The 11999-nt window shown below is 49.0% G+C and overlaps 6 protein-coding genes across 6 annotated transcripts; 3 read left to right on the top strand and 3 right to left on the bottom strand.

Moving 5' to 3' along the window:
- Positions 1-1285: 1285 nt before the first annotated feature.
- On the top strand, positions 1286-2267 carry K460DRAFT_311361 (short-chain dehydrogenase/ reductase-like protein; the record flags this gene model as incomplete). The annotated part of the gene is made up of 2 exons (XM_040930185.1): positions 1286-1826; positions 1885-2267. 2 exons carry the CDS (start codon positions 1286-1288, stop codon positions 2124-2126), a joined length of 783 nt encoding a protein of 260 aa, XP_040787772.1. The 3' UTR covers positions 2127-2267.
- A 29-nt stretch (positions 2268-2296) lies between these two features.
- K460DRAFT_104950 (SH3 domain-containing protein) lies at positions 2297-3586 on the top strand. Its single transcript, XM_040926517.1, has 2 exons — positions 2297-2576; positions 2626-3586. The coding sequence occupies exons 1-2, from the start codon at positions 2520-2522 to the stop codon at positions 3289-3291; spliced, it is 723 nt and encodes a 240-aa protein (XP_040787771.1). The 5' UTR covers positions 2297-2519; the 3' UTR covers positions 3292-3586.
- A 294-nt stretch (positions 3587-3880) lies between these two features.
- On the top strand, positions 3881-5260 carry K460DRAFT_355052 (uncharacterized protein; the record flags this gene model as incomplete). Its single annotated transcript, XM_040931846.1, has 1 exon — positions 3881-5260. One exon carries the CDS (start codon positions 3881-3883, stop codon positions 5258-5260), a length of 1380 nt encoding a protein of 459 aa, XP_040787770.1.
- A 66-nt stretch (positions 5261-5326) lies between these two features.
- Positions 5327-6861, bottom strand: K460DRAFT_311360 (MFS general substrate transporter). Its single transcript, XM_040930184.1, has 2 exons — positions 6672-6861; positions 5327-6626 (listed from the first exon to the last, which is right to left on the bottom strand). Exons 1-2 carry the CDS (start codon positions 6850-6852, stop codon positions 5401-5403), a joined length of 1407 nt encoding a protein of 468 aa, XP_040787769.1. The 5' UTR covers positions 6853-6861; the 3' UTR covers positions 5327-5400.
- Positions 6862-7509: 648 nt separating this feature from the next.
- Positions 7510-9150, bottom strand: K460DRAFT_366090 (alpha/beta-hydrolase). The gene has a single exon (XM_040933299.1). The coding sequence runs from the start codon at positions 8696-8698 to the stop codon at positions 7679-7681; it is 1020 nt and encodes a 339-aa protein (XP_040787768.1). The 5' UTR covers positions 8699-9150; the 3' UTR covers positions 7510-7678.
- A 1009-nt stretch (positions 9151-10159) lies between these two features.
- On the bottom strand, positions 10160-11341 carry K460DRAFT_366089 (uncharacterized protein). Its single transcript, XM_040933298.1, has one exon. The coding sequence runs from the start codon at positions 11253-11255 to the stop codon at positions 10638-10640; it is 618 nt and encodes a 205-aa protein (XP_040787767.1). The 5' UTR covers positions 11256-11341; the 3' UTR covers positions 10160-10637.
- Between the last annotated feature and the right edge of the window lie 658 nt (positions 11342-11999).

The raw sequence follows: 11999 nt of genomic DNA, 5'->3' as shown, positions 1-11999 counted from the left end.
CGACGGCCCAGATCTATGACAGGTGTAACGATGGCTAGATTTGTCCATCGAGTCTCGGGCTAGCACCAAAGCGGCTAGCGCTTTATCCGCTGGCCGATCGGACGGGCCTGAAGAGATGCAGCGAATCTCCCCACACCAACCGTCGATCGTCATCTTATCGACCGGCAACCAGCCAATTGGTATATGAACGATGGAATAGCCTCTCTCTGGTATGTGCATTCCACACTGGACTTACCGAAACACTAACCATGGAGATGAACGATGACCTTGTCAAGTCTGCGGGTTGCCTCTTCCACAAGGGCGGCGCGAGTCGTGATTTTTGCCACAGCTTTTTTCAACGCCTAGCTGTCCATGAATTAGCAGTCAGCGGCGTCTAGGCTGCGAGGGGTCGGCCTCTTGTTGTAACTCGAAGTCAGCACGGTGAAACTCGGCGTCATACCGCGAAGATAGCCAGGACGGGCTTCCGGAAGAAGTTTTTGAATGGCAGCAAGTGGAAATGGCAAGAGCATAGATACGCCACAGTGTCCACATCGGTACCTTGCCGCATATCAGTGCGCACAACTCTAGCATGATTTCGACTCGTGCGAACTCAACTAACCCTGAAGGTATTCCAAGTACATCCAACCTTATACACGGTACTCCCTTCTTCCGTCTTGCTCATCGCCTTTGATTCACGAGTTCCTGGTTAGGCTACCGTAGACCGCGCTGAAGGGTGGGAGATATTCGCATCTCGCTCAATAAACCAAAGCAAGCGTCGTGAGTTATCGTTAGGTGCATTATGGAGGTACAGGTTTGGCGCCTCTACTCCACACTTAGTTTAGGCTGGTGAGGATTGTTTTCACAATTTTTGCCATCTTAGGATCTCTATGCACGCCGTTTCTTTATTTGTTTGAAAGTAAAATCAACGCTAGCAAGAACGGACTCGCCATTTATATGCTTGTCCAATTGATCATCGTGTATGTAGCCGATCCAACTGCCGGGTACCTCTACTTTACTAATGACGTATTGCAAACAGCTAATAAACAACAACTTAATTATGGGTCTCGCTGTTTGTGTACTTTCTTCGCGAAATCATTCGAACGTAACTTACCTACGCCGATACCACTGAACATTGGTGAATGACGTGCGTTGGGGTTGACCGCATTTGTCAATCATTATGTCGTCAAGTGTGGACTTGACCCGTGTAGCTGTAATGATGCTTCCATGACCGGTACAATTCGAGTTTAACAACCATATATTCCGCATCAGTCCTGCACGTACATCTACCTCCCAGATACATCTCATCATGTCTCTGAAATACAACAAAGTACTCATCATAGGCGCAAGCTCAGGAATCGGCTGGGCGCTCGCCGAAAGGATTGTTCAGGACGGCAAACACGCCATTATTGTCGGTCGCCGAAAAGAGAAGCTCGATGAGTTCGTTCAAACATATGGGAGCGACAAGGTCGACTCTGTCGTCTTCGATATCACCAAGCTCGATGAAATCCCCAAGTTCGTTAAAGATGTAATGCGCAAACACCCTGATCTCGACTCTGTATTCCTCAACTCTGGGATTCAACGTGGGTTCGATTTCTCCAAGCCCGAAACGGTTGATTTGGATGTGCTAGAGTTGGAGTTCAGGACCAATTACCTGAGCTATATGCACCTCACAACAGCCTTTATTCCGTTTCTGCAAAAGCAAGAGAAGGAAACTAGTCTGATATACACCACCTCTGGGCTGGCATTGCTACCACTTCCCCGATGCCCCAACTATTGCGCATCCAAAGCTGCGTTGCATCATATGATTCTCGTCTTGCGGGAACAACTGCGCTCCGGGCCAGGAAACAGTACGTTGTTGTTTCCTTTCCCGACTTGCATTCATGCACCGACTAAAATTTCCCTTAGTCAAAGTCATTGAGATCTTCCCTCCAGCTGTGCAAACAGAATTACATGATGCGAAGCACCAGCCGGATATCAAGGATGGAGCGCATCTTGGGATGCCATTGGCGGAGTTTACGGAGGACGCATGGGGAAAGCTGATCAAGGGAGATGAGCAGATCCTGGTGGGATTCTCAGTGAAAGCTTTCGAGGAGTTCGAAGGGAGGAGACAAGAGATGTTTCACGGACTTATGATGAAGATGAAGTAGACGAGGGTGACGCTGGTGAAGCTCCAGCGAATGGACCCTGGTCTTGGCATGGAAGGTACATCTATCGCAACTCTAACGCTACATAGGGATAACATACCTAGGTATGTAGTTGAAACTGTACACTTTGGTTGATTGGTTCTTGCGAGCGTGAACGTAGTGACAGTGTTATGCATCCAATACCTAGGTATCAGCACAGCCTCAATCGCGATCTGCGCGGCATAGCCTTGCCGAGCGCATGGACTAGTCCGCTCCCGCTGCGCCCAGCGATCACCTCCGCCGCGACTGCGAACACTTCTCACACCACTCACCACTACTTCTTCCTCTATCCGGTACATTTGCTTTTGTATCTGTCGCTAAAGTAAATACCACATCGAAATCCAAATCGCTGCCAGGATGGCCGACAGCTTCAGAAATGCGATGATCAACAGGGCCCTAGGGGACATCAAGAATGCACGTCTCCTCAGCACAGTGTCGATATAACTTCTAATGTCGTGTATAGAATATTCAGTTCCTCGTCGAAGCCAACGTCATCACTCCCGCACAGCACGACACCATTAACTCTCAACTCCCCGTTTCCGCCGAAAACAGCAGCCGCGCCCTCCCTGCCGTCCCAGTCCAACAACTCTCCCAAATGAACATCAAGAGCGAGCCCACGCCTCCTCCCGAAAAGAAGACAAGCAACATTGGATACTATGCCGATACCAACGTCTCCAACGCGCCTCCGCCAGCCTACCCCTCCGCCCCAGTAGCCCCTGTCGGCCCCACAGTCCTCGCCTACGCGTCAGCAATGTACCAATACAACGCGCAAGACGCCGGTGATCTAGCGCTCATGCCGAACGATCAGGTCGTCGTGACCGAGTACATGAACACTGAGTGGTGGAAGGGACGCAACGAGAGGACGGGCATGGAGGGTATCTTCCCAGCCTCCTACGTGCGCAAAGACGAGAAGAGCGTTGTGCCTGCTGGTGTGCCGGGTGCGCCAGCACCCAGCAACTATGGCAACATGCCATTAGATGTGAGCAATGGTGCGCAAGGCCCGGCAACGCCGCATGAGCCGACCAAAATGGAGCAGAATGGAAAGAAGTTTGGCAAGAAGTTGGGAAATGCCGCCATCTTCGGTGCAGGTGCGACAATTGGTGGCAAAATCGTCAACGGGATTTTCTAGTTGACTTTATTCAGGTGCTACTATCGGTGGTAACATCGTCAACAGTATTTTTTAAGCAGTGGGAGTGGTGCTGGAGAGGTCGAGGGTCATTGGCGTTGTAGGTCACTTGGTTTCCTATTCATGACAGGTTCATTGCTGTTTATAATCATCAGAGCGCATTTTCGAGACTGATTTGTATCAGAATATACCGACATGATTTCTTTTCCGCCAAAATTGATTTGTCTGCTCTTCTACGACACGTAGTATACTTCGGTCATTTTACCATCGTTGTCTACTGTAGGTTTAGGGTCAACCGAGAATCGACTTGATCACATGCTTGAAGGATTCGCCCATGGAGTGCTTTGCATTCACGATGCTTCGTCAGTGATTCGTGAGTGATTCACACGCAGCGTTGGGTTGATGCGTTCGTGTCGCAGCTTCTAATTCGGGCGCCTGTCAATGATCTCCCTCCTCTTCATCTACTTTCGTCCTCATAATTTACGTACCGCGTCCGCCGTCGTTCCCGAAACTCAACGCAGATTGTGGAAGCACACATTCGCCTCAGGCGAGTTACATACCTTGCCTTACGCACACAGCTTTGGTACCAAAAATGTTGACCAGCTGGCGGTACGTAGACTCAGAGACGCCAGTCATAGCAGGGAAGCACATCGATACAGAAAGGGGGGTGACACAGTGGCAAAATAAGAGGCCTAGAGAAGCAGACCAAGGCCAACGTACATTCAACGTCGTAGATGCAGGCATCGCAACAAGCGCATCCGCTCTACGGGTTCGAACATACTACGCACAAGCGCTGATCCTCTTCAATGTGTACGGCGCGCCTCTATCCTTCGGTCCATATTTGGAATACTACCACACTACGACGCTACCGACGACACCCCTCTGGTCGCTCTCTCTCATCGTCGCGATACAGATATTCTCCATCTTCGCTGTACCATATCCGATATGGATGATATACCACCAATGGCCTAACAGGCGAAGAATCATGATCTTCACTTCTGTTCTGGCAGTGGTAGGCGCTCAAGGGAGCCTAATCTTCTGCAAGAGTCACCTTGAGCTCATGCTTCTGCAAGGCCTGCTGTTGGGTTCCGGACTCGGCGCGCTGCTCACTCTCGGCACACTATTCCTCGGCTCACACTACAGATTCAATCTCCCAATGACATCGTGGATCAGCGCTATTGGCGGTTTTGCTGGGGCACTGGTGTATACTACAATAGGATGGCTATTCCTACGGCGCGATCAATGGAAAGCTGCAAACGCCGCAAACCTAGGCATTTCCATAGCCACACTTCTCACTGCTTTCTTTCTGGCAAAACACTCAGAGAAGGGCAACATGCAGCTGGATGTGGAGGCACCGCAGAGTCTAAAATCCATCTTCATAGAAAATGGAGCGTTATGGTTCGTTGTGGGCTATGTCCTTGTCTTCTTCGGACTCTTCATCTGGCCAATTTATGTCTTGCTGATCCTCTCACACGCACCAGCACTTTATTGGCCGGATTCAGGTGGTTGGACTCTCGTTGCCATGTTCGGCTCTGCTTTGATTTCGTCACCAATCAGTGCCAACGAGCGCTTCCGTAAACACGTACCGCCCGTCGAGTCCTTCAGTGCAGCTTGCCTCTTCGCTGGCGCGAGTATCATTGCACCCGCGTGGGTTCCGCAATTCTGGTTCTCTGTTGGTTGGGGCGCTGGGTACGGATTCGCGCTCGGCGCTATTTTGACTTTACACATCAATGTCGTGGCTATTTTCCATCCGCTGGGCATTGTGTGGCATCCGGATATGCCAGTCAGAGGCGCGCTCATGATGGCGCTTGGGGGGTTGAGTGCAGCTGCGGGTCTTGTAACGGTAGCGGTGCTCCTTGAGAATAAGGAAAACGGGACGAAGATTGCAGCTGTTCTTACGATGGTGTGTATGATGTTTGGAGGTACAATGATTGCTGGGATATGGTGGTGGAGGTATAAAGGCTTCCTGTGAGCTGTTGGACTAGACTTGTTTTGTGCCTTTGAACAGCAGTAAAATAATTGGATGACGAGCTCAATTGGTGGACTTCAATTGCTCAAAAAAATCCTTCTCAGTTTAATGCGGGCAATCTATACTATAATTACACTTCTACTTCAACGCAAATGTAGTATCTTTGTCCAGTTCGGATGAACAGCCAATCCGCAGCCACCAAGAGCTAACGCGAGACCTGTAAATATGATAAGGGGACCATAAGTGCTTCCATATCCAAAGTTTCCAACCGAGTCTGTGCTCCCAGCTTTTATCAGAGGGACACTAACAAGCCCACCGCCTACGTATCCGATGCCCCTCGCACCATTCAGTAAGCCATAAAGAACACCACTATCGAGGGCCTCGTTCCTTTCCGCGGCATCCTGTTCCATGTCGTTCATGATTCCGGCCCAGGTCGCACTGTAGCCGCTAGCGAAGAAGCCAAAGGTGATAGCAAAGAGCACCAATAACGCTATACCCCCTCTTGCGGCTAAGCCCCAGAACAGGAATGCAGCCAGAGCGGAGCTGATGGCGGATATCGCTGTGACAGTAGGAGCAGAAAGTTGAAAGTGTTTGTTGTCGCTCAGGAAGCCGAAAAAAGTCGAGGAGCAAATGCCGGGTATGTTGATCAGAGTGAGGAGGAGCGTTGAAAAGGTCGGGGACAGTGCGGAAACATTGCGGGCATATTCGCTCAAATATGTTTGCGGAATTCCGTATCCCGCGCTCTGGAGCAGAGTAGCCATACTGTAGACCCAAAATGTTTGATGTCGGATGAACTGCCATGCAATCTTCCGCCCTCGAGGAGTGCTCGTGACCATGCTTGAACAAGGTGTCTGCACCATGAAAATGGAGAGAATAGCGGTGGCAGCTGTTATACCCGCCCATATGATTAAGGTAGTACGGAAACCATATCGGTCGAGGAGGCCTCGGAAAATGAATGGACAAACCGACCCTACAATATTCTTGGTAGACAGACAGATCCCATAGGCTATAGCTCGATTACAGATTCGATTTGGGGTATTGAACCGTTCACCTAGGGAGAGCGTCATCGGGCTGTAAACGAGTGCGCATCCTAACGCTGCTAGGACTCCCTGTGTTGCGACTAAATGCCAAACATGTTTACTAAATGAAGATAAAATAAAGCTTGCGCATGCAAGAAGCGCACCGCAAATAGCTGCAGGCTGACGGTAATGGGCCAATCGCTTGCTGAACAGGGCGAACAAGAAGGGCATGGATAGGTACATAACACCATTAGATGTCGTGCCGATGATGCCGGTAATTCGGCGACTACCTTGTAGCGTCCAATGGTCAAAGTAGTATTCTTGCAGAACGCCGTAGCTCATGGCGAAGCCTATAGTGGTAAGCAGAGGTCAATGAAGCAGAAGAATCAACATACCCCATATTGGTAGCTGTGATAGCGCGGAACCAATAAGAGCCAAGGCTCTCTTTCTATCTAGCACTCGCTGTCTACCAGCGTGGTCGTTGTTGTTACCGATGTCAGGTTCTTGCACACTAAAGTTAGATCGCTGTGGCTCACAGAGAGACACCGCGCTGGTTTCTTCATTGTGTTCCATCATGAAAGACAGAAAGGGCCTCGTGAAGAGCAGAAGAAAGATGGGAATGGCACGGTAATAGCACGAATGGCGATAAATGATGTCACATGCAGGTGTGTAAGCACTAAAGAAAGGAACGTAAAATAGGCTAACCCGAACTAGGCAAAGCATCGCGTGCCCCCACCTCTTTTCCAGTGCCGTTAACATCCTCTGGCAAACAAATCCTCGTTGATTTCTTGAAACCTCTTCGAAAAGCGTGAAATGCAGTGTAATGTTCTTAACTGGTCTAAACTACCTTACAGTCTTTAGTGATAGACAGTCGATGTGTACGTGCCCCATTCAGACTCAAAAAGAGGATGTTATCATATGCAATATTCTAAGCTCGCGTCTTTAGGATCTTGTGATCGCTTGGAGCATAGAAAGTACAATAATAGCCTATCCGCAAATCTTATCGCATATCCATTACTGTTGATGTCTTCACGGGTGGAAACAGGGGGTGTACAGTTACTATAAATTTATAAGGAACCTAGTTGCATCGCTTGATACCATATCACCTTTTTTGCGAAGAGATAATTGCGAAAATACTAGAACTTTGTAGCAAGTGGCGCATCCAAGCCAAGTGAAGGAACTACCACTTGTTGCTATGTATGTGCGAAACTGGCAGGTCTGCAGAATCACACTGCGCAGAGACTGTTTTTAGCATCCAGAGCATAGAAAGTGGAAAAGAAGGGTGTGGTATTGTTGAATCTCAATACATAATCCATAGCTTTAAGGTAGCCAGATTAGCAAGCTACCTAATGCAGGTACGAAAGAATCACAGCACCGAGGTTTTCTCCTGCTTTCGTGCGAGTCAAAACCTCTCACCGAGCCACTTCTCCAAAACCTCATTGGTCTCCTTCGGCTTCTCCAACTGCACCCAATGCCCCGACTCGATGGTCGCATACGTCAAGTTCTTGACAAACTTCTGCTGGTTCTCCGCGAGTTTGGGGGCCACGCTGGGCGAGCAAACAGAGTCATGCTTCGCGTCGATAAAAAGCACAGGGAATTCCAAAATTCCACCGTTCTTTTCGCTCTTCGCATACTCCTCGTTGACATCGTGATTCAAGTAGTATGCTGTAGGCGGGAAGAAACCGTGTTTCTTGTGGCTCTTGAGCAAATTCTCGAGTAGCGACTCGTCCAGAATAGTATACTCGAGAGGTATGTCAGGTATTTTCTCGGGATGTCCACCGAACCATCCTCCATCTCTCAACGTTCTACTAGTAACAGCTGGCTTACCCCATTTGCTAGGGTCATGTTTCGAGTACAGGGCTTTCGTGATGGTCTCAATGTGTCCCTCAAAGCTCTTGACACTCTCTTCAGGATGAAGTTCGTAGTACCTCATGTATTCCCACGGGCCCCATTCGTACTCATCCTTTGGGTAAATATCTCGGTTCACCAGATTTACGATGTAATTGAGTCCCAGTTCGATACTACGGTATGGCACTGCCAATAACACGAGTCCAAGGAACAGTTCGGGGTGGTGAGCAGCGAGCGCGTTGACAACTCCACAGCCCCAATCATGGCCGATCCAGACTGCCTTTTCGATATTTAGCTTCTCTGCGAATTCGACGAGCTCGGCGACAAGGGCTTCCAGGGCGTAAGCGCGTTTATTGGCAGGGGCCGAAGAAAGACCGTAACCGCGCATGTCGGGGGCAATGACGCGGTACTTCGATCCCGCAGAAAGATGGAGAAGTTGGTGTTTCCACGTTTCTGCGATGTCGGGCCAACCATGGATGAAGATCAGAGGGATGCCGTTCTTGGAACCTCCTTCGTAATAGTGCGTTGTTTCGCCATTCTTCTGGGTGATGTCGTAGGCTGTGAAGGACTGCATCGTAGAAGAGTCGCGTTGCAATAATCTTTCCAAGGTGGTTTGACAGAAAAAGTCAGTTAGGTAGTGCAGGACAATTCGAGTTGTAGGAGTAACGACGACCCTTATATACCCCGGGTGGTCCCCGCTCCGCTAGCATCCGGCCGAATTGGAAAATGCTAGGCATCTAACGCTCGCCCAATAACAACCTTAGAAAGAGCGAGCGAGACAAGAGGGACGAAGGTGCCGAAACGTTGTGATGCCAAGGATGTTGTAAGAAATTAGTTGCGGTCCCACAGTTCTAACACGTTGTCAACAACGAGAACGGGCACATAACGTTATCGATTAGAAGCTGTAATATCAGCAGAACTTTGATAGAAGGAAGCTGCGCGCACGTTGACCAGTACCTGCGAAAGTCAAGGCTGGCAGTGTATTGCTAAATTCATGAGATAAGTCTAGCGGCAGAGCTCTGGTAGTTGTCCTGCGAGATACTCTAAAACCTAACGTAGGAAGTCTCAGTACATCTGACCGAATCATATATTGATAATTTAGATGGAAACCAATACCAAAAGAATGCGATGATGCAGACCGAGAGCTACAGTGCGTTTCGCCCTGTAATTGTGTTCTTAGGTGGGTGTAATAATTCGCCGGCTCGGACCGTCTGACCCCGCAGTATCATCAAAGTTGCGTGGGAACACTGAGATAGAACCCCACGGCACTTACGCAAGTAAAAATAAAAGAGAAGTGCTCGCACTACTGAGGCTTGTGAACTAGTCAGAGGCGTTCAAAATATCAAATCAATCAATCACCTAATACTGCATCGAGCAGCTTGTCCTTTGAGGTTGATCCACACTCGACTACACCCAAACGAAAGATAAGTGTGAAACGAATAGGCCGTATCTATAAGCAAGTAACCGAGAATGCACGTGTATAATTACGTTGCTATGGGTCCGTTAAGCAAGTCTCTAAGCACTATTGCATGTCTTGCGAGTCCTAACAATCAGATAGAGGAAGAACAATGTAACTAGCATTGCTTCCACCTTCTACATTGCAGAACTTAAGTTGGGCTACAGCCAGGATGAGAACAATAAGTAGCGTGAGATTTCGAGGAATTCTTATTGCTTTGAATGGGCTGTAGGGGCCCAACTATCGAGGTCATGTGAACAATGGAATATAGTTGAGCAAGCTCGACAGTGACGGAATGTAGTATATGTGTAATATGAACTTATAATGCTTGAAGTATAATTTTGGTCGAGTCCATGTTTTGAAGGTCATGCTAGCACGCAGAAATATTGTTCTTGCGATCCGCCCTTCGCCAATGCTCGAAAAGTTGCTGCTCGTGAAGTATGCCTCGCACCCTTCCGCAACCCTAAAAAAAGACGCGCACATACCAGTACACATGTTGCTCCTAAGGTAGTGGCTTTACGTATGAAGCGTTTGAATGAGGCTGTAAACGCTTGCCAGTATCTCACGGTTGTAACAGAATGCGTTGTGGGAGTGTAGATGGTGAGTCCTTGAGTATGTTTACACGCAAGAATTGTATCCGAGAATGCCACCAGCCAGGATGAAAGATGCTCCGCGTTCAAAACTCGTCAACAGCGCTATTGCTGATGCTTATCTCGCTACTAGTAGTGCCAAAGCCCGTTCCTGAAGGCTGGCGGCCAGGGCAGCACTGAGTTTGGATCCAGGGAGTTTGTCGGCGTAGAGTCGACCTAGAACTAAGAGACTGTATACTGTATATTCTGCGCAGTACTTTCACCGCTTGGCGAGCTGACCCTAATCTGAACGAGAAGTAGCTGGACGCCTTCGACTTCAGAGGTCGTGGCGACTTCTTTGGGTTCATTCTGCTCCCGCATGGTTGTCTCCAAGCGCTCTTTGATGGGTTGGAGTTCCATCAGGGTCACTTGCACAATCGCCTCCTCGCACCAGTGTTCTTTGACTGCAACTTTCCTTCTACACGTACTCAATATTCCATTGATCCCCCCCTCGAGCTTGCGCTATCTTCCCACATTTTACGGTATCGGTGTACCTCTGCGTCCTCCGGTCTTTCTAGCCAATCTTCAATCTGCTCATCAGACATTTCACTCGACGCGCCTCTTGACGAGGATTTTCTTGACACGGGTAGAGGCATGTAGGTTGGCTTCGCCGAAGTCGAGTCTTGCGATGCTGGCCTTCGTAGCAGGCCCTGTATGCTATGGAAATCAGAAGTTCCTTCCCAGTCGTTTTGCGCGGTGGCATGTTGGAGAGGAATCCCAAATGCGCCATCTTGTCGCAGTATGGGCGATAAATTCACATCGGTACGACAAAGCTCAGCTTTGACGTCGTAGTATCGCGATTCGAAGTCGAAAGGGTTGTGATTTGTTTGTGTTGTGGGCGACACCTCTTCTCCTGACGATGATGGTGTTCTTGAATGATCGTATTGCTGACCATGTTCGCGCATCATTGGCTCGCTTTTCTTGGAACGTATGTGAAGACTGAGCGATCCATGCCTCACGTTCAATTTCTCCAGGAATGACCTTTTCGGCTTCGGGCCTGAAGTGTGTTCATCGATATAACGGAATTCGGTGCTATTCGTCAACATTGTTGATGTCTACCAGAATGAATGAGAAGAACAATTGCGAGGGTTGTGGGCGACGTGTGCCTCGTTATTGTTTGTTATTGTTGATGTTGATGTTGATGTTGATGTTGTGATGGCTCGGCTTCAGATGAAACTGGAGCTACTATACCACGGCAACGTTATGTAAGGCGGGGCATCGAGCCCGCCGATGAATCTAGTGCTCCACATCGCGGTTCGCTCTATAGGTTGTGTATCACGAGGTGCTTGAAGAGTTCGAACAATCAGGTAAGATGTGGAGATGATGAGTAAGGTTTTGTTGTGATGCATGTGGGCGGCCCAGAGCGATGACATCAATTCCTTCTAGATGCAGGGATCAGGGGTATCAACTTTCAGAGCAACACAGCCTTCAACATTTTAACCCCGATACAAAGACTTTGTTTCCTCTATTCTAGATCTTCTAGGGATACATGAGCTTATTACTAGTTGTTTAAAAGCACAAAAATGGCTTCAATCCGGCGAGACACGACCTTTGGGTCGCTGTTCTTTTCCGAGTCCGTCGATTCTAGACTCTCGATTCCTTCTGCGACACGTAATTTTTTGCAAGAGATGGGCATTAATTTTGGGTCTCTCCGCCCCTAGGGTCCTCAAAAACTAGTACCTGCATCGAGATCTCGTGCTGGTTGCGTGGCGCCCGAGGCCGGCCTCGCTACTGCTGGTCTCTAGCTCAGGTACCTCGCGATCTTCTCCACGGCGTTGCCATGTGCTAGG

This window comes from Cucurbitaria berberidis, assembly GCF_010015615.1.
Source record: "Cucurbitaria berberidis CBS 394.84 unplaced genomic scaffold K460scaffold_3, whole genome shotgun sequence".
NCBI classification, from domain to species: Eukaryota; Fungi; Ascomycota; class Dothideomycetes; order Pleosporales; family Cucurbitariaceae; genus Cucurbitaria; species Cucurbitaria berberidis.
Note: the sequence above shows the minus strand (reverse complement) of the source record. Positions and strands in the feature narration are given on the sequence as shown.

What these genes read in the sequence shown, in the direction of transcription:
- K460DRAFT_104950 (XM_040926517.1), top strand. Translation starts at nt 2,520, where the DNA reads ATGGCCGACAGCTTCAGAAATGCGATGATCAACAGGGCCCTAGGGGAC. An exon ending in CCCTAGGGGACATCAAGAAT is followed by an intron (nt 2,577 to 2,625) that starts GCACGTCTCCTC and finishes TGTCGTGTATAG; the next exon opens with AATATTCAGTTCCTCGTCGA.
- K460DRAFT_366089 (XM_040933298.1), bottom strand. Translation starts at nt 11,255, where the DNA reads ATGTTGACGAATAGCACCGAATTCCGTTATATCGATGAACACACTTCA.
- K460DRAFT_366090 (XM_040933299.1), bottom strand. Translation starts at nt 8,698, where the DNA reads ATGCAGTCCTTCACAGCCTACGACATCACCCAGAAGAATGGCGAAACA.
- K460DRAFT_311360 (XM_040930184.1), bottom strand. Translation starts at nt 6,852, where the DNA reads ATGATGGAACACAATGAAGAAACCAGCGCGGTGTCTCTCTGTGAGCCA. An exon ending in ATCACAGCTACCAATATGGG is followed by an intron (nt 6,627 to 6,671) that starts GTATGTTGATTC and finishes TTACCACTATAG; the next exon opens with GCTTCGCCATGAGCTACGGC.